Genomic DNA, 25,294 nt, shown 5'->3' on the forward strand with positions numbered 1-25,294 from the left:
GCGTCCTGAATATATCCTCCTCGGGGCGTCCTGAATATGTCCTCCTCGGGGCGTCCTGAATATGTCCTCCTCGGGGCGTCCTGAATATGTCCTCCTCGGGGCGTCCTGAATATGTCCTCCTCGGGGCGTCCTGAATATGTCCTCCTCGGGGCGTCCTGAATATGTCCTCCTCGGGGCGTCCTGAATATGTCCTCCTCGGGGCGTCCTGAATATGTCCTCCTCGGGGCGTCCTGAATATGTCCTCCTCGGGGCGTCCTGAATATGTCCTCCTCGGGGCGTCCTGAATATGTCCTCCTCGGGGCGTCCTGAATATGTCCTCCTCGGGGCGTCCTGAAGATGTCCTCCTCGGGGCGTCCTGAAGATGTCCTCCTCGGGGCGTCCTGAAGATGTCCTCCTCGGGGCGTCCTGAAGATGTCCTCCTCGGGGCGTCCTGAAGATGTCCTCCTCGGGGCGTCTTGCTCCTGTGCTCTTCTGTCCCCATCACACATGGGACTTTATAACCTCCAGAAGCTGAGACCTTTAAATCCCCGGCATCCAGGAGACATGGCCGCTGTCAGGAGCCGTCCTTCTCCTCTGGAGTATTTATTACAGGTTACATTTACTCCCAGGGTGTCCCATCACACGGGCGGCACATGGGGGGTGATTTATGGGCGCTCCCAGACTCTGTCCTGTTACATGACCCTTCCAGTAGATGAGACTCGCTCATGTTATTTATCTTTACTGTTCTTTTGTCCCTTCTTCTTTGTTTACTGTCTGCACCTTCATCCGTCAATAATCCTACAGAATGTCTATCTGCAACAATTCATTTCAGGGCGACTTCACACAGCATTTATTATTTATTTATTATTTTTTTTTTTTTTTTTAGCCTACGCCGTCTTCCTTTAAAAGCAAGTAAAAGTCTTTCTCATAACATTTTATTGAATTGAGACAAGTAAATTTTCCGGGATGAAGTCAGGATGCCGATAACATTTCTGAGAAGAGAGCCGGGCGCCCTGTCACTCCTGATTCCCTTCACTGAGCGCGTTCCCCGCGTACGACGCGCTCAGTTACATGATGGGACTGACAGCCGGAGATTTGCCTCAGTCACTGAGCTACCTTGTTCCAGCGCAAATGATCTTCGGAGATATATATAGATAACAACAACCTGCAGGCGGATGCATTTTTCTTATCCATCGGTAATACCCTCTTGAGAATATTAGAGGAGCGGTAAACCTGGAGTCAGATGTTTACAGGAGTGTGTGAGCCTCCAGTGCTTCACATGTGCCGCACATGGATGTGGGCGAGACTGGGCGCACGCTGCGTCTGCACGTGTCCTAATGTATACAGCGGCGAACGCCGCCATCTCTGCCCACGCCGCCATCTCTGCCCATGCCGCCATCCCTGCCCACGCTTCCATCCCTGCCCACGCTTCCATCCCTGCCCACGCCGCCATCCCTGCCCACGCCGCCATCCCTGCCCACGCCGCCATCCCTGCCCACGCAGCCATCCCTGCCCACGCAGCCATCCCTGCCCACGCCTCCATCCCTGCCCACGCCGCCGTCCCTGACCACGCCGCCGTCCCTGCCCACGCTTCCATCCCTGCCCACGCGTCCATCCCTGCCCACGCGTCCATCCCTGCCCACGCGTCCATCCCTGCCCACGCGTCCATCCCTGCCCACGCGTCCATCCCTGCCCACGCGTCCATCCCTGCCCACGCGTCCATCCCTGCCCACGCCTCCATCCCTGCCCACGCCTCCATCCCTGCCCACGCTTCCATCCCTGCCCACGCTTCCATCCCTGCCCACGCCTCCATCCCTGCCCACGCCTCCATCCCTGCCCACGCCTCCATCCCTGCCCACGCCTCCATCCCTGCCCACGCCTCCATCCCTGCCCACGCCTCGATCCCTGCCCACGCCTCGATCCCTGCCCACGCGTCCATCCCTGCCCACGCGTCCATCCCTGCCCACGCGTCCATCCCTGCCCACGCCTCGATCCCTGCCCACGCCTCCATCCCTGCCCACGCCTCGATCCCTGCCCACGCCTTGATCCCTGCCCACGCCTCCATCCCTGCCCACGCCTCCATCCCTGCCCACGCCTCCATCCCTGCCCACGCCTCCATCCCTGCCCACGCTTCCGTAGGAGACCAAAAAAGTGTCATCTGGCTGCTGCTCAGTAACCTGCACTTTCTCTGGCGTTTTTTTTTTTTGTTTTTTTCCACGTACCCAAAAATGGACCTTTTTTTAGTCCTTGTGCTTGATCATTTTTCCGTCTTCTTCTTTTTTTTTTTTTTTTTTTTTTATCAAATACAAAAAAGAAAAAGCTTCTTCGTGAAACAAGTTAGTGAAATTCTGTCAGCGTTTTTTGGCCTTGATCAGCAAACAAGACGAAAGTAGAACAAGTCCAATTTTTTATTTATTTTTTTATGTGGTGCATCATCGAATAGCATTTCTCGAATAGTCTTCTATAGACGCCACTGGAAAAAGTATTGAGACAGACTGGTGCAACTATTGTAACTGCGCTCGCTGAGTATTTTTTCATTGTTTTTTTTTTTCTTTGCAGATTTTAATCAATACTGTAAGGAAAAACCTACCCCAGCAAAGTCTATGAGAATCTTGAAGTGCTGTGCACACGTCGCTTCTTTTTTCCTTGCAGAATTGGTTGCAGGAAAAAAGAAGCCGAATGTTGATTCTTTCTGCTTTTTCTTTATTTTTTTTATTATTTTTTTTTTCCCTGCATGTTCCCTATATTAATAGATTAAAAAACATTATTTCATTTCATTTCACGACTTTTTTTCCAACCAAACATTGCTTTTTTGTGCTGAAAAGAATCACACAAGAAAGCAACGGGCGTGCATAGCCTTAGGTTGCAGAAATTTGTGCAGCAAATCTGCATCTCTTGGCAAAAAGATTGCGCAGTTTGCAGCGTTGTTGACCTTTTCAATGCATTTTAGGGTGGAAAAACGCTGCAAAAACGATGGAATATGCATGTTGCAGATTTATTTCTCCACCAAACTGCAATGGGGAAAAAAATAAAAGCAATTGTGCACAAAAGTTCAGGATTCTCATTGATAAGGACTTGCATGCAGTTTTTTTTTTTCTTTTCAAAACTGTGTGAGAAAAGAGTTAACTAAACTTGAGTAGATAGTCAGCCACGCCATCTGTAAGAGATACAAACCGACCCATCTACGCTCTAGACGCTGAGAAGAGCCAAGGACAGATAAACTTATGCTTTGCTGACACACGAAACTTATGCTTTTGTACACGACACAGCTACGCCCCTATTAGCTTGATAAAAACCTGTATGTGTAATAAACTTTAGTTCAGAGTGCACACTCTTGCCTTATGTGCAGATACCAGTTTCTGTCTGTATCTTATTAAGGTTGAGGGAAACCGAGGGGGTGACCGGGACCCTCTCCACATTTTGTCATCGCTGTCAACAGTTGTGACCCATGGTCAACCTAACTGTACTAAAAAACACGATAAGAACGCAGTGTGTGCACATACCCTAAGGCTCGGTGCACACGGTGCAATTTTTGGTGCAGTTTGTTGCCCAAGTCCGCGTCATCCTTATTCCAGCAAACTCTGAGAAATCAGAAATGCTGTGCACACGCTGCTTCTTTTTTCCTTGCAGTTTTTGATGCAGAAAAAAGAAGCAGCATATCAATTGTTGGTTTGGTTTTTTTTCCCCGTGTTTTTTAGTCCTTCCAGCTATTGAATTCACTAAAAAAAGCACCAAAAAACGCATGCATTTTTTGGTGCATTTTTCGTCCTTGAGGTGCTTTTTTTTTCGGTGCAGAAAATTTCTGCAGCATACGCACATACCCTAAGTTACGTGCACACGATCAGTGCTCACAGCGTTTTGGATGTAGCATGCTTTACCTATGTAAAAAACGCTGCGATGCACAGTACAAGCATTGTGGATGGATTTCTAGAAATCCCGTGCCCACTGTGCTTATTTTTCCTGCAGCAAACACTGACCAAGCCGTAAACATGTCAATTCTTTGCTGCAGAGTCGTGTCTTGCACAGGGAGAACACAAGTGAGAGACCGCAGCGCCCCGAACCCTGATCGTGGGCACAAGCTTCTGAGGTCTCCTGCATCCTCCTGCGGAGGAGTCTCCTGGCCCCGCAGGTCAGGACCCGCCGCGTCCAGGACACTTTGAGTCCTGATCATATGCACATACCCTAGTTGCAGAATTTTGGCACAATGCTCATTTGCACAAAAACTTTGCAATGCTTTAGGCTCTGTGCGCACTAGCCGGATTTTCCTGCGTATTTGCCACGGATTTGCTGCATGTTTCGCTACAGAAAATGTTCTTAACCTTTCTGCAGTGATTCACCAGCACATCCAATGGGAAAAAAAATGCTGTGCGCACTAGGCTGATTTTGACAGCTGCAGGTTTTGCTGCAGGATTCCCGTAGCAAAAACAATAGCATGTCACTTCTTTTCCGCAGGTAGCTGCGGGATTTCACTAATGTAATTGTGAAATCCCGCAAGGAACAACCTGCGGAAAAACCGCATCAAATCCGCAATAAACCGCATGCGGATTTCGGTGCGGATTTGGTGCATTTTTTTTTTCCGCAGGTGCGGAAATCTTTGAGAGCCTGCGGAATTTTCTTAAGAAAATTCCATTTTCTAGTGCGCACAGGGCCTTAATCTGGTGAAAACTGCTGATAAATCGGGTCAGATTGAGTGGCGTTTATTTCTCCCATAGAATCTCTTTGGTCCGGTTCTACTCTAGTTGGGTATTTTAAGGGTATGTGCGCACGTTGCTTTTTACCTGCTTTTTACCTGCTTTTTTGCTGCTTTTTCTTCTGCGCTGTTTAATGCCAAAATGGATGTGTTCTTCTATTCAAGCAAAGTCTATGGGAATTTGGGTTTCTTGTTCACACTATGTTGTTCAAAATGCTGCCTTTTTGTGGCAGAACTTTGGTCAAAAACTCAGCTTTGCAGTTCAAAACCCAAATGGCAAAAACAATTGACATGTTGCTTCTTTGAAAAGCTGAGTTTTTGACCAAAGTTCTGCCTCAAAAAGGCAGCATTTTAAACAACATAGTGTGAACAAGAAACCCAAATTCCCATAGACTTTGCTTGAATAGAAGAACACATCCATTTTGGCATTAAACAGCGCAGAAGAAAAAGCAGCAAAAAAGCAGGTAAAAAGCAACGTGCGCACATACCCTTAAACTGTGGCTTCAAAACCAGACAACCCCTTTAAATTTCATGTTCTCCTAAATTGGAGATATGAGAACGGCAATGCACCATGTTTAGAATTTCTTTTCGGCATCAATAATGCAAAGGTTTGCACCATTTTCTATTGCACAGAGCCGTCGAGCCTGTGGCTTGCATAGAGGGGAACAGTAATATGTTGTCATCCCACAACCTTTTTGTATTTGCAAATGCATCAGTGAAAATAATAATACGTATTTATTTCTCTAGCGCCAACCTATTCCGCAGCGCTTTACGATTCGTGTAAACATTCCGGAATGTGGGAGACCCCCTTATATTTTCAGCACACAGCTGCTGTTTAGGGTTATGGCAGAACATGCAGACCCCCAGAAATGGTTCCCATCAGTTTTTGATGCTGATTATTGCAGTCCCGGCGCGGTGCGTTTGATCTGATCCTGTATCTGTCCTGTCTGTGTTCGTTTCCCCGTCTATCCGGGGGCCATCGTGCTGAACCGCGCTGACACATTGCTCCGCGAGGCTGCAGCGGTGGAGGCTTTTTGCTCCGCTCTTCGCCGGTTTCCTGGCGGTGCTTTCATGTGAGCAGTCAGGAACTTTCATCCCGTTACATCTCTGAATTACCTATTCTATATAAAGTATCGGCTCGTTCCCAGATCCATACTGATGTTTTTTTTTTCTTTGCAAAATGTTACAAACTCTGTTAAGTCCTATCTGAGGGTAGAGTTTCTGTAAGATGTGTATTGTAGGGAACATCTAACTGCACCATAAAGCAAGTAGTTCTCTGATTGGTTTTTTTTTTTTTTTTTATTTTTTGCCTGGTTTTATAGCAGGCAGCAGACGTTAGTTGCTAACATTAGGACGGTCGTTTTATTGTGCATAGTGATGGTCTTATCCAGCTTTCCGCACAGTGGTATTAAACTTACCTGTATCTTCAGGCATCTCTTCGGAATAAGCTCTCCTTTATTGTTCTGGAGGAAGAACGCTTTTTCTGGCCATTATGACTCGTATGCTGCTTTTTCTTCCAGACATTTTCCCCTCTGTAGACGCCATTTCTTATTTTCAGTTGTCTCTGAGCTAGTAGGCAGAGATTAGCTGCTATGACGTCTCCTATACACAGCACCAGGTACAGACACAAGCAGAAGAGGGTTCCTGTGCAAGAACAGCATATGCCGTCCAATATTGTCCCTGCGACAAACACTGGTTGCTGATGTGGCCCCTTTACCTTTTGGGCCCCACTGGTTGCACCGCCTCTGCACAACACTCACTGACATGAGGGATTCCTGTTGTGCCGTCCATATGTAGAATATGTTAAGAAGCAGCAGCATGGAGGACACTATGTAGCAGTACTGAGCAGTGTAACTGTAATTCCAGCACTGGGTGAGACAAAACACTTACTAGAGAGCTGCAGCACTGGATACATGTTGAGTAGCCAAGTTTTTGCCTAGTGATCTTGCACTGCGAGCAGCAAATAGAAATGGCTTTTTGCTTCCTTGGTAGGGACGGAGTAGAGCTTCTGCAATAACTGGCACTATGTAGCAGTACTGAGCAGTGTAACTGTTACTCTATCACTGGGGTGAGCCAAACACATACTAGAAAGCAGCAGAACTGGACACACATGCTCAGTAGCAAGGTCTTTGCCTAGCGATTCTGGACTGCAGAGCTGCAAATAAAAGTGGCTTTTTGAGGCTTGCCAGGGAAGGAGCAGAGCTTCTGCAATAACTGGCACTATAAAGCTGTACAGAGCAGTGTAACTGTAAGTACAGCACTGGGGTGAGACAAAACACCTACTAGAAAGCATCAGAACTGGACACATGCTTTGTAGCCTGGTCTTTGCCTAGCGATCCTGCACTGCAGAGCAGCATTAGAAATGGCTTTTTGCCTGCTTGTCATGGAAGGAGCAGAGCGTCTGCAATAACTGGCAGTACAGATAAGCAGTCTTCTTCTGCAGGGGATAGAGGACAGGACGATGATATCAGCTGCCAGAGGGGGAAGGCCCAAAATGCAGTCCTGCAATACACAATGTGTCCAGTTGATTTAAGGGTCACATCCTTTGACTGCCCTTATCACATCTTAAAAAGTCATTGACTTTCTATTGTGGCTACTTTTTTTTGTGGGGATTTATAAGTTGGGATCTATCGACAGTATATAATTCACAGAAGCCGGTAAAGATTATTCAGCAGAGGAAGAAATTGACATTGAAATGGAGATATGATAATTCGTCTCCTCGCTCCTCACTATTGTGCCATATAATTGCTCTTGTTTAATCTCGGAGCCTCGTCTTTCTTTCCGCCGTTCTTCCTTTCCGGTCGGTATAATAATTCATACCTGGAACATCATTTTCATTTTTCTCATGCTGACTTTAGATTCTCATTTTCCGAAATTTATTCTGCATGTATTAAATAAGTTCTCTTTAATGCCGTAATAACCTACAGAAGATTATATTGGCGTAATTGCTGAATAATCATATCGTCTCACCACAATTATACTTTGAAGGAGCGCGATTATGAAAATTGTATATCGTTAATGTTTAAACGGTTAAAGAGCTCTGTCGATGGCGTCCGGTAGCAGAACAGAGGCGTCATACTAATGCCAAACTCATTCCTAAATGTTTGTGCACCACAACCGGTATCATGGAAATTACTGCCCATACCAGGTCTCATGCTGCTGGTCACACTAGATCTTCTACTCTTGGTGGTGCATACACTAGGTCTACTCCTCCTACTCCTTGTGATGGTCACGCTTGCTCACCTCCTCATGGCGATGGCAGTGCTTGGTCTCACCCTCATGGCGATGGACAAAGCTTGATCTCCTCTTAGTGATGGCCACACTTGGTGTCCTCCTCAGGGTGATGGCCACACTTGGTCTCCTCCACGTGGAGATGACCATGTTGGTCTCCTCCAATGACCATGCTTGGTCTTCTCCTCATGACAATGGCCACGCTTGGTCTCCTTTCTCTTAGCAATTGCCATGCTCAATCTCCTCCTCTTAGCGATGACCATGCTTGGTCTTCTCCTTTTGGCGGCGATGGCATCAATTGGTCTCCTCCTCCTGGTGGTAGCCACTCTTGTTCTTCTCATGACAATGGACACATTTGGTCTCCACCTCTTGGCTACAGCCTGCTAGGTTTTCTCCTCCTGGTGATGGCCAGGCTAGGTCTTCTTTTACTATTAATTGATGGCCAGGCTAGGTCTCTTTCTCATGGCAATGGCCATGCTAGGTCTTCTCTAGGTCTTCTTGTGATGACCAGGCTACGTCGCCTCCTCCTACTGGTGATGGCTACGCTAGGTCTCATCCTTATGACGATGGCCACTTTAGGTCTTCTTGTGATGACCAGGCTACGTCGCCTCCTCCTACTAGTGATGGCCACGCTAGGTCTCATCCTCATGACGATGGCCACTATAGGTCTTCTTGTGATGACCAAGCTACGTCGCCTCCTCCTACTAGTGATGGCCGTGCTAGGTCTCATCCTCATGACGATGGCCACTATAGGTCTTGTTGTGATGGCCAGGCTAGGTCTCCTTCTCCCCCTCTTTTTGGTGATGGTCCAGCTTGGTTTCCTCCTCCTTGCCATGGCCACTCTAGGTTTACACATCCTGTCGATGGCCACTCTAGGTTTACACATCCTGTCAATGGCCACTCTAGGTTTACACATCCTGTCGATGGCCACTCTAGGTTTACACATCCTGTCAATGGCCACTCTAGGTTTACACATCCTGTCGATGGCCACTCTAGGTTTACACACCCTGTCGATGGTCACTCTAGGTTTACACATCCTGTCGATGGCCACTCTAGGTTTACACATCCTGTCGATGGCCACTCTAGGTTTACACACCCTGTCGATGGTCACTCTAGGTTTACACACCCTGTCGATGGTCACTCTAGGTTTTCTCCTCTTTTTGTTTATAGACATGCCAGGTAGGTCTGCTCCTGAAGAATGAAGTTTAGACAAACTGTTTAGCTTGGATGTAGGATTTCTTTAATAAATATAATTATGACTTAAGTTTGACATCATATTTTCATGATCATGACCTCTTCAGTGCACATTACAGGTGACCTCACCCAACCATACTTTTCTCATAGAGTACTGCGTGATCATTTACTTTTTTCTTTGGCTTTCAGACCAGGCAACATGGCGCCTTGCAATGTCACTGCTCATTGAGTAGATATATCACTATGGGAGTTTTTCATTGTGACAATACATGAAATTCCATGGACTAAGAGTCCACAATGTTGAGTGATGGAGGGTGAAACACTACATAGCTGAAGTCCTAGCTAAACCTGTTCTCACCTGTATCATTACAGCTAAAGCCAAATCCAAGTGTGGCCCAAAGTTCTTCCCCTGTGCCAGCGGGATCCACTGCATCATTGGGCGCTTCCAGTGCAACGGGTTTGAGGACTGTCCTGACGGGAGCGACGAGGAGAACTGCAGTAAGTGATTCCCACGTTACATAAATGGAATGACGATCAACGAATGATGATTTAAAGAGGTTGTCCACCCCGCACCTCCACCGATCAGCTGTTCTCCGCGCCGGAGGCGGCAGCAGGCGGCCGTAACTGCTCAGTTCTGGAGGTGCTCAGTCTGGATTGTGGCTGAAGCCAGGTACTGCACATTCACCTCCTATTGATTTTAATAAGAGGCAGATGTGCAGTACCCGGCCGCAGCCACAATCAGAAGACGGAGCAGCTCCAGAACTGAGAATTTACAGCCGCCTGCTGCCGCCTCCGGCGCTGAGAAAAAGCTGATTGGCTAGAGTCAGACACCCCGCCAATCAGACATTGATGACCTATTCCAAGAATGGGCCATCAGTGTAATAATAGAGACAACCTCTTTAAATATAAGATATAAACAGCCGGTATACTCAGCTATTACATGGCAGCTGCAGTCAATTCCAATATTAAAACAGCTAATGCAAAATTATTTAAATATACAATGCACAATATTCTTATATGCAAGTATATGGATACTACAATACTGTTCTATGTACAAAGAAAAATACTGTCTCTATGTACAATAATTTAATACTGTAATACTGCCCCTTTATACAAGAATATAACTACTATAATACTGCTCCTATGTACAAGAATATAACTACTATAATACTGCCCCTATGTACAAGAATATAACTACTATAATACTGCCCCCTATGTACAAGAATATAACTACTATAATACTGCCCCTATGTACAAGAATATAACTACTATAATACTGCTCCTATGTACAAGAATATAACTACTATAATACTGCCACTATGTACAAGAATATAACTACTATAATACTGCTCCTATGTACAAGAATGTAACTACTAAAATACTGCCACTATGTACAAGAATATAACCACTATCATACTGCTCTTATGTAGAAGAATATAAGTACTATAATACTGCTCCTATGTAGAAGAATATAACCACTATAATACTGCCCCTATGTACAAGAATATAACTACTATAATACTGCCCCTATGTACAAGAATATAACTATTATAATACTGTTCCTATGTACAAGAATATAACTACTATAATACTGCCCCTTCATACAAGAATATAACTACTATAATACTGTTCCTATGTACAAGAATATAACTACTATAATACTGTTCCTATGTACAAGAATATAACTACTATAATACTACCCCCATGTACAAGAATATAACTACTATAATACTGCTCTTATGTACAAGAATATAACTACTATAATACTGTTCCTATGTACAAGAATATAACTACTATAATACTGTTCCTATGTACAAGAATATAACTACTATAATACTGCTCCTATGTACAAGAATATAACTACTATAATACTGCCCCTTCATACAAGAATATAACTACTATAATACTGCCACTTTGTACAAGAATATAACTACTATAATACTGCTCCTATGGTCAAAACTCTAGATGTGATTGTTTTTTTTTATTACCTGATTGCTCCTTACTGCTATTCTCGCACTTTGGAGTTGTGATATTTCGGGTGTTTTCTGAGCCTTGTCCTCGCGCTTGTATTTCAGCCGCTCACCCCTTGCTCTGCTCCAGTTCTCGCTTTCACTGCAGTAATAAGATGTGCATAGACACAAGTTTCGTGTGTAACGGCAAGAACAACTGTCGAGACAACAGCGACGAGAAGCATTGCCCGAACTCACAAGGTAATGTGACAGATAATCCATGTTCCGTATTTCCGCCTGTGAGATATCTCAGCAGCTCATCCGCTGATATGCGTTATTTCACTGGATGGCTAAATAAAAAAAATATTGGGGGTCTTTCGGGTGATCCGTTTGAACAGTCAAGTGCTCACTTTCTCACTTTTGACCCTCGTGAATAATTTTGGGGTGGGGGACGGCTTCGTCACAATAACATATTCTCATTGGCTGAATGTTATTTATATACAGGATGTCTTAGAAGTAAGGAAGCACCCAATTATATAAACATTATGGCAAATATTGATCCAAATTTAGACACCAACTTTGAGGGGTGTGGGGGAAACCTGTAGGGCCGTGTCACCAACTTGGTGGCCATCTTGGATTCAACTTTGGTTTATTAACTGGGAGGGTCGGTGTGTGACACATCAAACTGGTAGAGAATTTAACCAGAAAAGCAATGGTGGGCTTCATGTAGCTGTAACGTCATTTGTTCTCCTGATTTAAAGTGTTTTTTTCTTCTGTGCAAACGATGTGCAAGATGGCGTTTTCCCAAGCAGAAAGCGTTGAGATTGTCCTCCATTCCATACTCTGGGGATTTTCCTGGTACATACACCAGATGATAATAATAATAATAATTTTATTCATTTATATAGCGCTATTAATTCCACAGCGCTTTACATACATTGGCAACACTGTCCCCATTGGGGCTCACAATCTAAAGTCCCTATCAGTATGTTTTTTGGAGTGTGGGAGGAAACCGGAGAACCCGTAGGAAATCCACGCAAACACGGGGAGAACATACAAACTCCTTGCAGATGTCCTTAGTGGGACTAGAACCCAGGACCCCAGTGCTGCAAGGCTGCAGTGCTAACCACTGAGCCACCGATATACATTTACAAAGGTGGTGGTAATGCCCCCCCTAACTTTAAAGTTCCTGGGTCTCTATATAAAATCTGTAAGAGATCCTATCATATTAATAGTAAAGGTGCACTTAGGCCTTGTCAGCCACCTCCAGACGAGTCCAGCATGCATGTGTATTCAGAATGGGTAAGGAAACATAGCTGTTATAGTGACATACCCTTAAAGAGGATCACCCACCAGGATTTTCATATCTCAACTAAAGCCAGTGCTATACTGGCATTATCAGGCTGATGCTATACATACCTTTACTTGTGAGATCAGATGTATAGTTTCTGAAATACAGGCAAGTAAAATTTGTGGAATGTACTGTTATTTGATTGATAGGTGCAACAGAATATCTAATAGGTAGGTCGGGATTTGCTAGTTATTCCCACCCATTTCTGCTTCCTGTCCTTCCTCCCTCCCTCCTCCCCCTGTAATAACAGAGACAGGGGAGGAAGGACAGGCAGTAGACAGGAACAGGAAGAACTAGCAAAACTTTACCCACTTATAAGATATTTCGTTGCACCAATCAATCAAATAACAGTGCATTCCACAAACTTTACTTGCCTGTATTTCATAAACTATACATCCGATCTCACAACTAAAGGTATGTATAGAATCCGCATGATAGCGCCAGTATAGCACTGGCTTTAGTTTATATATGAAAATCCTGGTGGGTAGTCCTCTTTAAACTAATAACTCTAGGCCAGCTGGGACATAGAGCTTCTGCATTCTAAGCTTTTTTTTGCCCATGAAGCCGGATCCTTTCCTTACTGCCTGTAGTTCCCGTGTGTTTGCAACCAGTCTGTGCAGTTCTATGAAACCCCCAGCGTCAACCCACCTTTTTTCTAGCCATCATACTGCTTATTTCAGGGTAATTTGATCGTCACCCCCAGCTGGAAGCCTCTGCAGTTTCCATCCCTTGTCATTGGATGTGTCATGGAGCCATAGGGAACCTGTCTGCACAATTACAGGCCCCTGTGGAAGAACAGTAAACTGGCCCTTTAAAGTAATGTACTAAATCATAATGCACACTTAGGGGTACTTTGCACGTTGCGACATCGCTATTGCGATGTCGTCAGGGTCAAATCGAAAGTGACGCACATCCGGCGCCGGTAACGACGTCGCAACGTGTAAAGCCTAGATGCACTGATAAACGATCGCAAAAGCGTCGTAAATCGGTGATCGGTGTAGTGTCGGTCATTTTCATAATTTCGCTGCAGCGACAGGTACAATGTTGTTCCTCGTTCCTGCGGCAGCACACATCGCTGTGTATGAAGCCGCAGGAGCGAGGAACTTCTCCTACCTGCCTCCACCGGCAATGAGGAAGGAAGGAGGTGGGCGGGATGTTTACGTCCCACTCATCTCCGCCCCTCTGCTTCTATTGGCCGCCTGCCATGTGACATCGCTGTGACACCGCACGACCAGCCCCCTTAGGAAGGAGGCGGTTCGCCGGCCAGAGCGACGTCGCAGGGCAGGTATGTGTGTGTGAAGCTGCCGTAGCGATAATGTTCGCTACGGCAGCTATCACAAGATATCGCAGCTGCGACGGAGGCGGGGGCTATCGCGCTCGGCATCGCTACAATCGGCTAGTGATGTCGCAGCGTGCAAAGTACCCCTTACACTTGCTATAGAGGTGGAGATGGACCCCTGAGCAGCTGCACCAATGATATGTCCACCCTTGGGTATAGGAATATAGTTGTGTATCCCCCCTTAAAGAAATCTGATGTCTCAGAAATGAGAAATCTAATGTAGAACCCATATGCAAATCGGACTGCAAGTGCACTGGGGGCGTGAGTGCTTCTTCCATTGACACGCCCCCAGTGCACTTTAAGCCTGATTTGCATATGGCTTCTGCTCTAGATTTCTGATGACTGGCACAAAAAAGGTATAATTTGTGTATGGGGACAGACATCTGTGGCAAGTTCCCTTTAAGAATTGCCTCCGTCCTACATCCGCCGCTGCCCACATTCCCTGCCGGCGCTGGCAACGCCCCACGCTTCTCAGTCAAGTCATGATTCCGGATTTTGCACCTGTTCACAGCAAATAATTTTGCCTCGATATTTTATTTTTAGTGCAGTATTTCTCCTAATTGCCCACCTAGGAAGCGTAATGTATAGCCGTGGTAATGTGGCGCGAGCGCAGTAAGCGACAACATGTCATTATTTAAGGGAAGAAACATCTGACATAATGGGCAGATTAGAGAAGAATGAGAGGTTGCAGCCTACGTTCCGGCACACCAAGGCGGCAATTGTATCTCACAGCTTCTCCGCGGCTCAGGATAATTTTCGATTTGTCAGAATCCGTCTCCACACCCCCTCCTCCTCCTCCTCCTCCTCCTCCTCAGTGCTTTGATATATCACTTTCTAAGGGCTTTGCTCCCCTGAGGATCTACCTTCTATACTCCCCCCTCCCCGAGTCTCCAGAGTCTCACCGAGGACATGAAAGGATCACGGTTGTGTTGTGCATCTCCGGCTCCTTTCATTGACGCTGTAGTAAACAGTCTACGGACCTGTCAGAAATTTAGAAGGAAAGGCAGTCCTTCTTAACCCCTCTTCTGCTTTAACAATCATGAGTGGCATTATAAAGCCGTCCCTCCTCGTGGAGGTGAGCTAATTTGCATTTATATGTCTCCTTATGCCTGTAAGTCTCCTCAAGGAGAAATGTTACTCCTGTACCTCTCTCAAAAACCTCTCATAGCCAACCCTGATCTGTGCTGATGAGGGCGCATAAACTCTGAAACAGCTGTCTACAAATGGAGACCAACTCCGAAACAGCTGTCTACAAATGCATACCAACTCTGAAACAGCTGTCTACAAATGGAGACCAACTCCGAAACAGCTGTCTACAAATGCATACCAACTCTGAAACAGCTGTCTACAAATGGAGACCAACTCCGAAACAGCTGTCTACAAATGGAGACTAACTCCGAAACAGCTGTCTACAAATGGAGACCAACTCCGAAACAGCTGTCTACAAATGCATACCAACTCCAAAACAGCTGTCTACAAATGCTTACCAACTCCAAAACAGCTGTCTACAAATGCATACCAACTCCAAAACAGCTGTCTACAAATGCATACCAACTCCGAAACAGCTTTCTACAAATGGAGACCAACTCTGAAACGGCTGTCTACAAATGGAGACCAACTCTGAAACAGCTGTCTACAAATGGAGACCAACTCTGAAACAGCTTTCTACAAATGGAGACCAACTCCGAAACAGCTGTCTACAAATGCATACCAACTCTGAAACAGCTGTCTACAAATGCATACCAACTCTGAAACAACTGTCTACAAATGGAGACCAACTCTGAAACAGCTGTCTACAAATGGAGACCAACTCTGAAACAGCTGTCTACAAATGGAGACCAACTCTGAAACAGCTTTCTACAAATGGAGACCAACTCCGAAACAGCTGTCTACAAATGCATACCAACTCTGAAACAGCTGTCTACAAATGGAGACCAACTCTGAAACAACTGTCTACAAATGGAGACCAACTCTGAAACGGCTGTCTACAAATGGAGACCAACTCTGAAACAGCTGTCTACAAATGGAGACCAACTCTGAAACAGCTTTCTACAAATGGAGACCAACTCCGAAACAGCTGTCTACAAATGCATACCAACTCTGAAACAGCTGTCTACAAATGCATACCAACTCTGAAACGGCTGTCTACAAATGGAGACCAACTCTGAAACAGCTGTCTACAAATGGAGACCAACTCTGAAACAGCTTTCTACAAATGGAGACCAACTCCGAAACAGCTGTCTACAAATGCATACCAACTCTGAAACAGCTGTCTACAAATGCATACCAACTCTGAAACAACTGTCTACAAATGGAGACCAACTCTGAAACAGCTGTCTACAAATGCAGACCAACTCTGAAACAGCTGTCTACAAATGCATACCAACTCCGAAACAGCTGTCTACAAATGCATACCAACTCTGAAACAGCTTTCTACAAATGGAGACCAACTCCGAAACAGCTGTCTACAAATGCATACCAACTCTGAAACAGCTGTCTACAAATGCATACCAACTCTGAAACGGCTGTCTACAAATGGAGACCAACTCTGAAACAGCTGTCTACAAATGGAGACCAACTCTGAAACAGCTTTCTACAAATGGAGACCAACTCCGAAACAGCTGTCTACAAATGCATACCAACTCTGAAACAGCTGTCTACAAATGCATACCAACTCTGAAACAACTGTCTACAAATGGAGACCAACTCTGAAACAGCTGTCTACAAATGCAGACCAACTCTGAAACAGCTGTCTACAAATGCATACCAACTCCGAAACAGCTGTCTACAAATGCATACCAACTCTGAAACAGCTGTCTACAAATGGAGACCAAGTCGGAAACTGCTGTCTACAAATGGATACTTATTTTTCCTTTTGGAGATTTAGATTATAGCTACCTATTGATGTCTATAGTGAGGATAACCGGAACAGACACACAGACTTGCGCTGTTGCTTTCTAGTAAGTGTTGTATCTCACCCATAGCTGGATTCACAGTTAGTGTTCAGTATAGATGTATAATGCCCTCCATGCTGATTCTGAACATGTTACATAGCTCTGACACAACAGGAATCCCTCATTTGTGTGTGTGCTGTGCGCGGGAGACATCATGTACACATACGACAGCTTTTTCTGAACAGTCGGTGTCACTGATGACTTTAATGACCTTTAATGCTGTCTTTGCAGTGGATTTGGAGTTTTTGTCTGGTTTTCTGTGGCTATTTCTGGTTTGGGGACCTCTTGTCCTGTATTTCATGGTTATCACCTTTTAGGTACGGAGGGTACCACCACTCACAATGCCAGCCCCCCGTGTGGCGTGTGCAGCGTGGCGCTTTCGCTCTGTTCGTCGGTACATTTGCAATCACACTAATCGGTAATGTGTCCTTTTCATTTTCCTATCTGACACATGAGGCCATGTTCCCGGCCACAGAGAACCTTTTTTTTTTTTTACTCCTTTTGGATCATTTCCAAATTGCCCCGTTGCTATGGAAATGAAATTTTGAAGCCTGTCTGAAAATCCGGCTCGTTTCATCAGGTCTCCTTTCATTTTGCCGGGTCGCCCTATAAAACCCCCGGGAACGTACAGCTTTGAAAGTCCATCCAAAGCGGTGGAAACTGATTGTGGAGTAGCCGGAGATGCGCCGACAATTCGTGAGGGCGGATTTGCTGCTTTCTGCACACCACGAATCTGTAGCACTTTAGTACCGTGAATGTGAACAAAGTCTGTGACGAGGCGGGTGACGGCCCCTCCTGACACTGTGGTGGCCGTCAGGTGTCACCTTCACAAATCCAAAATCTGTTGGATCTTGTGATGTTAGAAGTCTTCCCGCTGCTGCCCCCACCCCCCCAAAAATAAAAAAAGGAAAATGGTCCCATGTGAGAGTTTGGCCTTTCTGAATATTCAGTACCTAAGTGCACCCCCTTTGGCAAGTATCACACCTTCTAAACACTTTTTGTAGCAGTCAAGAGTCTTTCAATTCTTTGAGGGATTTTCATTCATTCTTCATTGGAGACTTTTTTCCAGTTCTGTAAAATTCCTGGCCCGTCTTGCATGCACTGCTGTTCCTTGGAGACGTCTTCCAGTTCTGTGATATTCCTGGCTCATCTTGCATGCACTGCTCTTCCTTGGAGACGTCTTCCAGTTCTGTGAGATTCCTGGCTCATCTTGCATGCACTGCTCTTCCTTGGAGAAGTCTTCCAGTTTTGAGATACGAGGCTCATCTTGCATGCACTGCTCTTCCTTGGAGAAGTCTTCCAGTTCTGTGAGATTCCTGCCCCATCTTGCATGCACTGCTGTTCCTTGGAGACGTCTTCCAGTTCTGTGAGATTCCTGGCTCGTCTTGCATGCACTGCTGTTCCTTGGAGACGTCTTCCAGTTCTGTGAGTTTCCTGGCTCGTCTTGCATGCACTGCTGTTCCTTGGAGACGTCTTCCAGTTCTGTGAGATTCCTGGCAGGTCTTTCATGCTCTGCTCTTCCTTCGAGACATCTTCCAGTTCTGTGAGATTCCTGGCTCGTCTTGCATGCTCTGCTCTTCCTTGGAGACGTCTTCCAGTTCTGTGACATTCCTGGCTTGTTTTGTATGCACTGCTCTTCCTTGGTGATGTCTTTCAGTTCTGTGAGATTCCTGTCTCGTCTTGCATGCACTGCTCTTCCTTGGAGACGTCTTCCAGTTCTGTGAGATTCCTGGCTTGTCTTGTATGCACTGCTGTTCCTTGGTGATGTCCTTCAGTTCTGTGACATTCCTCACTCGTCTTGCATGCACTGCTTTTCCTTGGAGACTTTTTTTCCAGTTCTGTGAGATCCCTGGCTCGCCTTGCATGCACTGCCGCCAGAAGAATGGACCTGTATAGTTAAAAGAAGAGACAGAGTGAACATGTGCACAGCAGTTGTGACATTGAAGTATGTTCATTCTGTTTGACTTTTTTTTTTTTTTTAACGCTTTTTCCGGCGGGTTCCAGGTGGAATCCACCTAAAATTGACACTGTGTGCACATACCCTAATCTTGCCTCCAATGATGATGAGTCCTCTGAAAACTCTTCTACAAATGACAACAAAATAAGAGTCTGAAAAAGCCCCAGTCTCCAATGTGAAAGTGTGAAAACTGCTAGATTGCTCATTTTTCTTTTCTTTTTTTTCTGAATATGAAAAAAAAAAATTCCATGTAACACAAAAACCTGACTCAATCAGTAGGTTATTTTTTGATGATGGCTTCCCTTAAAATGCTGCTGTCACAAATTGATAGTGGCGTTTAAGGGGTTAAACCGCAGCGAACAGAGCTTCCTCCAGTTGCTGCTGTATAACGCAGCCGGCACCCACTGTATATGGAGCGCTCAGCTGCTGGCGTGTATGTCAAGGAAGGGAAATCAAAGGCATCTGAGCCCTGCGGACCCCACCTATAGCATTGTAGCCCACTTTACCCTTTTTTTATTTAGTGCATAGCTCAGCCTCCTCCCCCGCTGTGCAGGGATCTGCAGCATAGTCTCATCCTAGTTCTCTGAATGCCCTCATTATCTCCTGCCTGGACTACTGTAACCTCCTGCTCTTTGGCCTCCCTTTTAACACTCACACCCCTAGACTATATCCTAAACTCTGCTGCCCAACTAATCAACTGTCCCCCCCCCCACCCCCTGCTATTCCCCGACCTCTCCTCTACCAATCCCTTCACTGGCTTCCCACTGCCTAAAGACTCCAGTTTGAAAAGCTAACCATGACATGCAAAGCCATCCGCAACCTGTCTCCCCCCCCTACATCTGTGACCTAGTCTCTCGGTACTTACCTGCACGTAACCTCCGATCTTCACAAGATCTCGTTCTCTAGTCCTCTCTTATCTCCTTCTCCCACAATCGCATACAATATTTCTCCCGTGTCTCCCCCATACCCTGGAACACTGTACCCCAGCATATCAGACTCTCACCCACAGTGGAAACCTTCAAAAGGAACCTGACGACCTACTACTTCTGACAAGCATACAACTTGTGGCTAAACCTCAGTCCAATGTACCACCACACAACCATCTCTGCCCTCACAGATTGTATCCTCACCCACCCCCCGTAGAATGTGAGCCCTCGTGGGCAGGGTCCTCTCTCCCCCTGTAGAACCCTCCCCACTGTGAACCCTCGCGGGCAGGGTCCTCTCTCCTCCTGTAGAACCCTCCCCACTGTGAACCCTCGCGGGCAGGGTCCTCTCTCCTCCTGTAGAATGTGAGCCCTCGCGGGCAGGGTCCTCTCTCCTCCTGTAGACTGTGAGCCCTCGTGGGCAGGGTCCTCTCTCCCCCTGTAGAACCCTCCCCACTGTGAACCCTCGCGGGCAGGGTCCTCTCTCCTCCTGTAGACTGTGAGCCCTCGCGGGCAGGGTCCTCTCTCCTCCTGTAGACTGTGAGCCCTCGCGGGCAGGGTCCTCTCTCCTCCTGTAGACTGTGAGCCCTCGCGGGCAGGGTCCTCTCTCCTCCTGTAGACTGTGAGCCCTCGCGGGCAGGGTCCTCTCGCCCCCTGTAGACTGTGAGCCCTCGCGGGCAGGGTCCTCTCTCCTCTTGTACCTGTCTGTGCCTTGTATTATTCGTGATTATTGTATTTGTCTATGTATGCTCCTTTTTCACTTGTAAAGCGCCATGGAATAAATGGCGCTATAATAATAAATATAATATTGCAGCACATTTAGCTGCAGTCCAATGCAACCCCACAGATAAAGCAATATGATAGCACTATGTATCTGTGCAAACAACCGAACCAGCTCTGCTGCATCCGTCAGTCGCTGATATAATGGACGGTGTTTCTGCGCCTCTCCGGGCTCGGGGAGATCCGGAATGACTCACCGGCCCTTTTATAGTGAGCGGCGTCGGCCTGAGAAGGTCATTGTTGTATTATGTGCAATATTAACATGGGGTTTCATCGCGCCTTTCCACCAAGAGAAACAGCCCTCCCCCTTCCCGCGGCGTGAATATATTTTTCTTTTTAGATGTTAATGGATTTCTTTCTATAAAGAGAAAAAAAAAAATCCCGAGCGCTCGGTCAACAATTGGCGATCACTTGCCCCTTTTATGAAATGCATTTCTTCCAGCGTCTCCTGTGGAGTTAAAAGGCTTTTAGGTCCGGTTTGGCGAGCGTGAGTGGGGGGTGGGCTCCTAATGGGTGGTCTCCGGTGGTTCTAGAGCCAAACCAGACTCCGAGCATGCTGGGAATATGGAAGATATTAAAAGGATTAATCACCGCGCAGTCACTCCCCATTCTTTAATTCGCCTGCCAAGCGGGCGACCGTAGGAAAATCGCTGCGAGATATTACCCGGCTAATTGTAAGGCGTTCTCCCCCCGCTCACAACAACGTTATGAACATCGAAATTTCACTCACCGCAATGGGCACAATTGAGGATAAACATATGGGCTTGTTTAGTAAAAAAAAATAAAAATTGAATTTTTGGGGGGGCTGGGTTGGAGGTGGTGGGGGGGGATATTTGTTTAAAGCGACATGACCCTTGCAATGGTTAATGACTGTTAATGAAGGTCCCAGAGGAAGTGCCGTCACCCCTCCCCACTTTCGTTCCGGGTCCCCCCCAAAAGCAATTAATCACTAGCATATGTCAGTCCCGAATGAAAGAGGCCGCTTGTTTATTAATGACCTCCAAGACTCAAAGCAATTTGCTCCAAGTTGAGAGAAAATGAGTCTTGAGGCCTCCATGGACATTTCTGGAAACTTCATGGAGTCATAGTGATCCCCTGCGGTCACTATTGTGCTTATGGGGCAGTAACATGTGCATAGAAGTAATGATACTAGATAAAAGGGTGAGAACCGATATCGGGGTATGCCATCCCTCACTCATAGTGGTCCAACCTATGGGCCTCACTCATAGGGGTCCAACCTATGGGCCTCACTCATAGGGGTCCAATAGTTCAGTAGAGGGAGTAGATCGTCGGTTTTCATATAAAAAATGCATATATTAGGAAATGGATATCTCATCCCTGATGAAGCTGGTGTGCTTACTATGAAAATCCATGTCAGAATGGCTGTATATTCCTGATATTAAAATGAGCATTTTATGAGTCCAGCTGAAGAGTGAGAGTCCAATGTATTCAGCCTCTGCCCACCTGGTATTGCTGAATCTCCACCCAAAAATCCTGATTAGCAGCTCCTCAGTGTCCCTCCTCCCTGATGATGCTGAATCTCCACCCTAAAACCCTGATTGGCAGCTCCTCAGTGTCCCTCCTCCCTGATGATGCTGAATCTCCACCCTAAAACCCTGATTGGCAGCTCCTCAGTGTCCCTCCTCCCTGATGTTGCTGAATCTCCACCCTAAAACCCTGATTGGCAGCTCCTCAGTGTCCCTCCTCTCTGATCATGCTGAATCTCCGCCCACCCAGCCTGATTGGCAGCTCCTCAGTGTCCCTCCTCCCTAATGCTGATTCTCCACCCACCCAGCCTAATTGGCAGCTCCTCGATGTCCCTCCTCCCTGATGATGCTGAATCTCCACCCAAAAAGCCTGATTGGCAGCTCCTCAGTGTCCCCCCTCCCTGATGATGCTGAATCTCCGCCCACCCAGCCTAATTGGCAGCTCCTCGATGTCCCTTCTCCCTGATGATGCTGAATCTCCGCCCATCCAGCCTGATTGGCAGCTCCTCGATGTCCCTTCTCCCTGATGATGCTGAATCTCCGCCCATCCAGCCTGATTGGCAGCTCCTCGATGTCCCTCCTCCCTGATGTTGCTGAATCTCCGCCCATCCAGCCTGATTGGCAGCTCCTCAGTGTCCCTCCTCCCTAATGCTGATTCTCCGCCCACCCAACCTGATTGGCAGCTCCTCGGTGTCCCTCCTCCCTGATGATGCTAAATCTCCACCCAAAAAGCCTGATTGGCAACTCCTCGATGTCCCTCCTCCCTGATGAATCTCCACCCAGCCTGTCTGCCTCCGCTTGTACTGAGCAGTGTGAGATCTCAGCAGGAGGAGAGGCACTAAGGAGCTGTCAGTTAGGCTAGCTGGGCGGAGATTGATTTTAAACTCCATATTATACAGCCATTCTGACAGCGTATCATAGTAAGTACCCCAGGCTCATCAGGTCTAAGAGACTTCTTTAATAATGGATGCAATTTGTATAGGGAAATCTGGGAACAGATCTGCTTTAGTCGGATGCCTGCTGACCTGAAGGTGATGATCTGGCCCATCTGAGACATTTATGCAATGTCTGGTGGGTGTCTGTATAGGAAGGGCTCAATCTCTTGTGACCTCCACTGACCCTGGCTCGGGTGAGATAAGGTGGCCGGGCACCAGTGCTGATCACTTTTTTTTTGCAGTTGATGGGGGTTGCAAAACTTTTGGCTGTCTCCAGTTCCCCCATAATGATAATGGAGAAGGGTGCAAACTGACAGAAGTCATGAGCAGGGAAGCGCCCATCGTCCTGTCCCAACTTTCCTTATACTGTTCCTGTGTTATAAATGTCTCTGGCAGTTTTATAGTGGCTGTTGTAAACCATATCACCCACTATCCAGCCATTACGGACGCCCCCACGCGGTTTACCTTCTGCCTTTCAATCACTATGGAGTATTTTGGCTTCCAGTGTGCTAGGTGATGTACGGCCGCCCCCCGCCGAGCTTCTGTTAATACACGTCGTGACCTGTGGAAGCCCCCGCTGCTCTGTGAGCTGCCAGCGCACGACAGGTCTCTTTCTTCCCCCTTTCACTTCTAAACAGCGCGTTTCATTACCGTGCCCGCAATGTGCCAGCGAAACAAACAGATCGGGCTGGCATTTCCAGCAATCTGATCATTTTTAATCACACCATTCATCACACAAGCCGCTTGATTGCTCCGTGCAGCTTTACAGTTTTTGAAGCGAGAGAAGCGGAAAGACATTTTCATTTGCAGGCACAATCTATAATTACAATACACGTGGGTTCAATCTGATCGCGTTTGTTTCCGCCGAGGACGGTCGCGTGTTTGATTCATTCCGTTTCCGATATATGAAATTGGATGGGAGTAGCGATCGGCGTCAACTGGCTGCAAAGGGCAGACGAATGTTGCCGGTGCACTGGAACGGCCTTTAGAATGATACCAGTGTAGAAATGTGGCAGAGTTGTGGTGTTGCAGCAGCCCTAGTTGTGGTGGTGACACAGCAGCCCTAGTTGTGGTGTTGTTGCAGCAGCAGAGTGGTGGTGGTGTTGTTGCAGCAGCAGAGTGGTGGTGGTGTTGCAGCAGCAGAGTGGTGGTGGTGTTGCAGCAGCAGAGTGGTGGTGGTGTTGTTGCAGCAGCAGAGTGGTGGTGGTGTTGTTGCAGCAGCAGAGTGGTGGTGGTGTTGTTGCAGCAGCAGAGTGGTGGTGGTGTTGTTGCAGCAGCAGAGTGGTGGTGGTGTTGTTGCAGCAGCAGAGTGGTGGTGGTGTTGTTGCAGCAGCAGAGTGGTGGTGGTGTTGTTGCAGCAGCAGAGTGGTGGTGGTGTTGTTGCAGCAGCAGAGTGGTGATGGTGTTGTTGCAGCAGCAGAGTGGTGATGGTGTTGTTGCAGCAGCAGAGTGGTGATGGTGTTGTTGCAGCAGCAGAGTGGTGGTGGTGTTGCTGCAGCAGCAGAGTGGTGGTGGTGTTGCTGCAGCAGAGTGGTGGTGGTGTTGCTGCAGCAGAGTGGTGGTGGTGTTGCAGCAGCAGAGTGGTGGTGGTGTTGCAGCAGCAGCAGAGTGGTGGTGTTGCAGCAGCAGAGTGGTGGTGGTGTTGCTGCAGCAGCAGAATGGTGGTGTTGGTGTTGCAGCAGCAGAGTGGTGGTGTTGCAGCAGCAGAGTGGTGGTGTTGCAGCAGCAGAGTGGTGGTGTTGCAGCAGCGTGGTGGTGGTGGTGTTGCAGCAGCAGTGTGGTGGTGGTGGTGCAGCAGAGTGGTGGCGGTGGTGTTGCAGCAGATTGGTGTTGCAGCAGCAGAGTGGTGGTGGTGGTGCAGCAGCAGCAGAGTGGTGGTGTTGCAGCAGAGTGGTGGTGGTGTTGCAGCAGAGTGGTGGTGTTGCAGCAGCAGAGTGGTGGTGTTGCAGCAGCAGAGTGGTGGTGTTGCAGCAGCAGAGTGGTGGTGTTGCAGCAGCAGAGTGGTGGTGTTGCAGCAGCAGAGTGGTGGTGTTGCAGCAGCAGAGTGGTGGTGTTGCAGCAGCAGAGTGGTGGTGTTGCAGCAGCAGAGTGGTGGTGTTGCAGCAGCAGAGTGGTGGTGTTGCAGCAGCAGAGTGGTGGTGTTGCAGCAGCAGAGTGGTGGTGTTGCAGCAGCAGAGTGGTGGTGTTGCAGCAGCAGAGTGGTGGTGTTGCAGCAGCAGAGTGGTGGTGTTGCAGCAGCAGAGTGGTGGTGCTGCAGCAGCAGAGTGGTGGTGGTGTTGCAGCAGCAGAGTGGTGGTGTTGCAGTAGAGTGGTGGTGGTGGTGTTGCAGCAGCAGAGTGGTGGTGTTGCAGCAGCGTGGTGGTGGTGGTGTTGCAGCAGCAGTGTGGTGGTGGTGGTGCAGCAGAGTGGTGGCGGTGGTGTTGCAGCAGATTGGTGTTGCAGCAGCAGAGTGGTGGTGGTGGTGCAGCAGCAGCAGAGTGGTGGTGTTGCAGCAGAGTGGTGGTGGTGTTGCAGCAGAGTGGTCG

At 47.4% G+C, this 25,294-nt stretch overlaps 1 protein-coding gene across 1 annotated transcript in view; it reads left to right on the forward strand.

Annotated features, from left to right (window-relative positions):
- The window catches only part of LDLRAD3 (low density lipoprotein receptor class A domain containing 3), a 175,865-nt gene that overhangs the window by 81,357 nt on the left and 69,214 nt on the right, over window positions 1–25,294 (forward strand). The window contains exons 3-4 of the mRNA XM_075327057.1: window positions 9,467–9,592; window positions 11,170–11,304. Of these exons, the coding sequence (XP_075183172.1) occupies window positions 9,467–9,592; window positions 11,170–11,304 (261 nt within the window). The remainder of the gene's footprint in view (window positions 1–9,466; window positions 9,593–11,169; window positions 11,305–25,294) is intronic.

This window comes from Anomaloglossus baeobatrachus, chromosome 10, assembly GCF_048569485.1.
Source record: "Anomaloglossus baeobatrachus isolate aAnoBae1 chromosome 10, aAnoBae1.hap1, whole genome shotgun sequence".
NCBI classification, from domain to species: Eukaryota; Metazoa; Chordata; class Amphibia; order Anura; family Aromobatidae; genus Anomaloglossus; species Anomaloglossus baeobatrachus.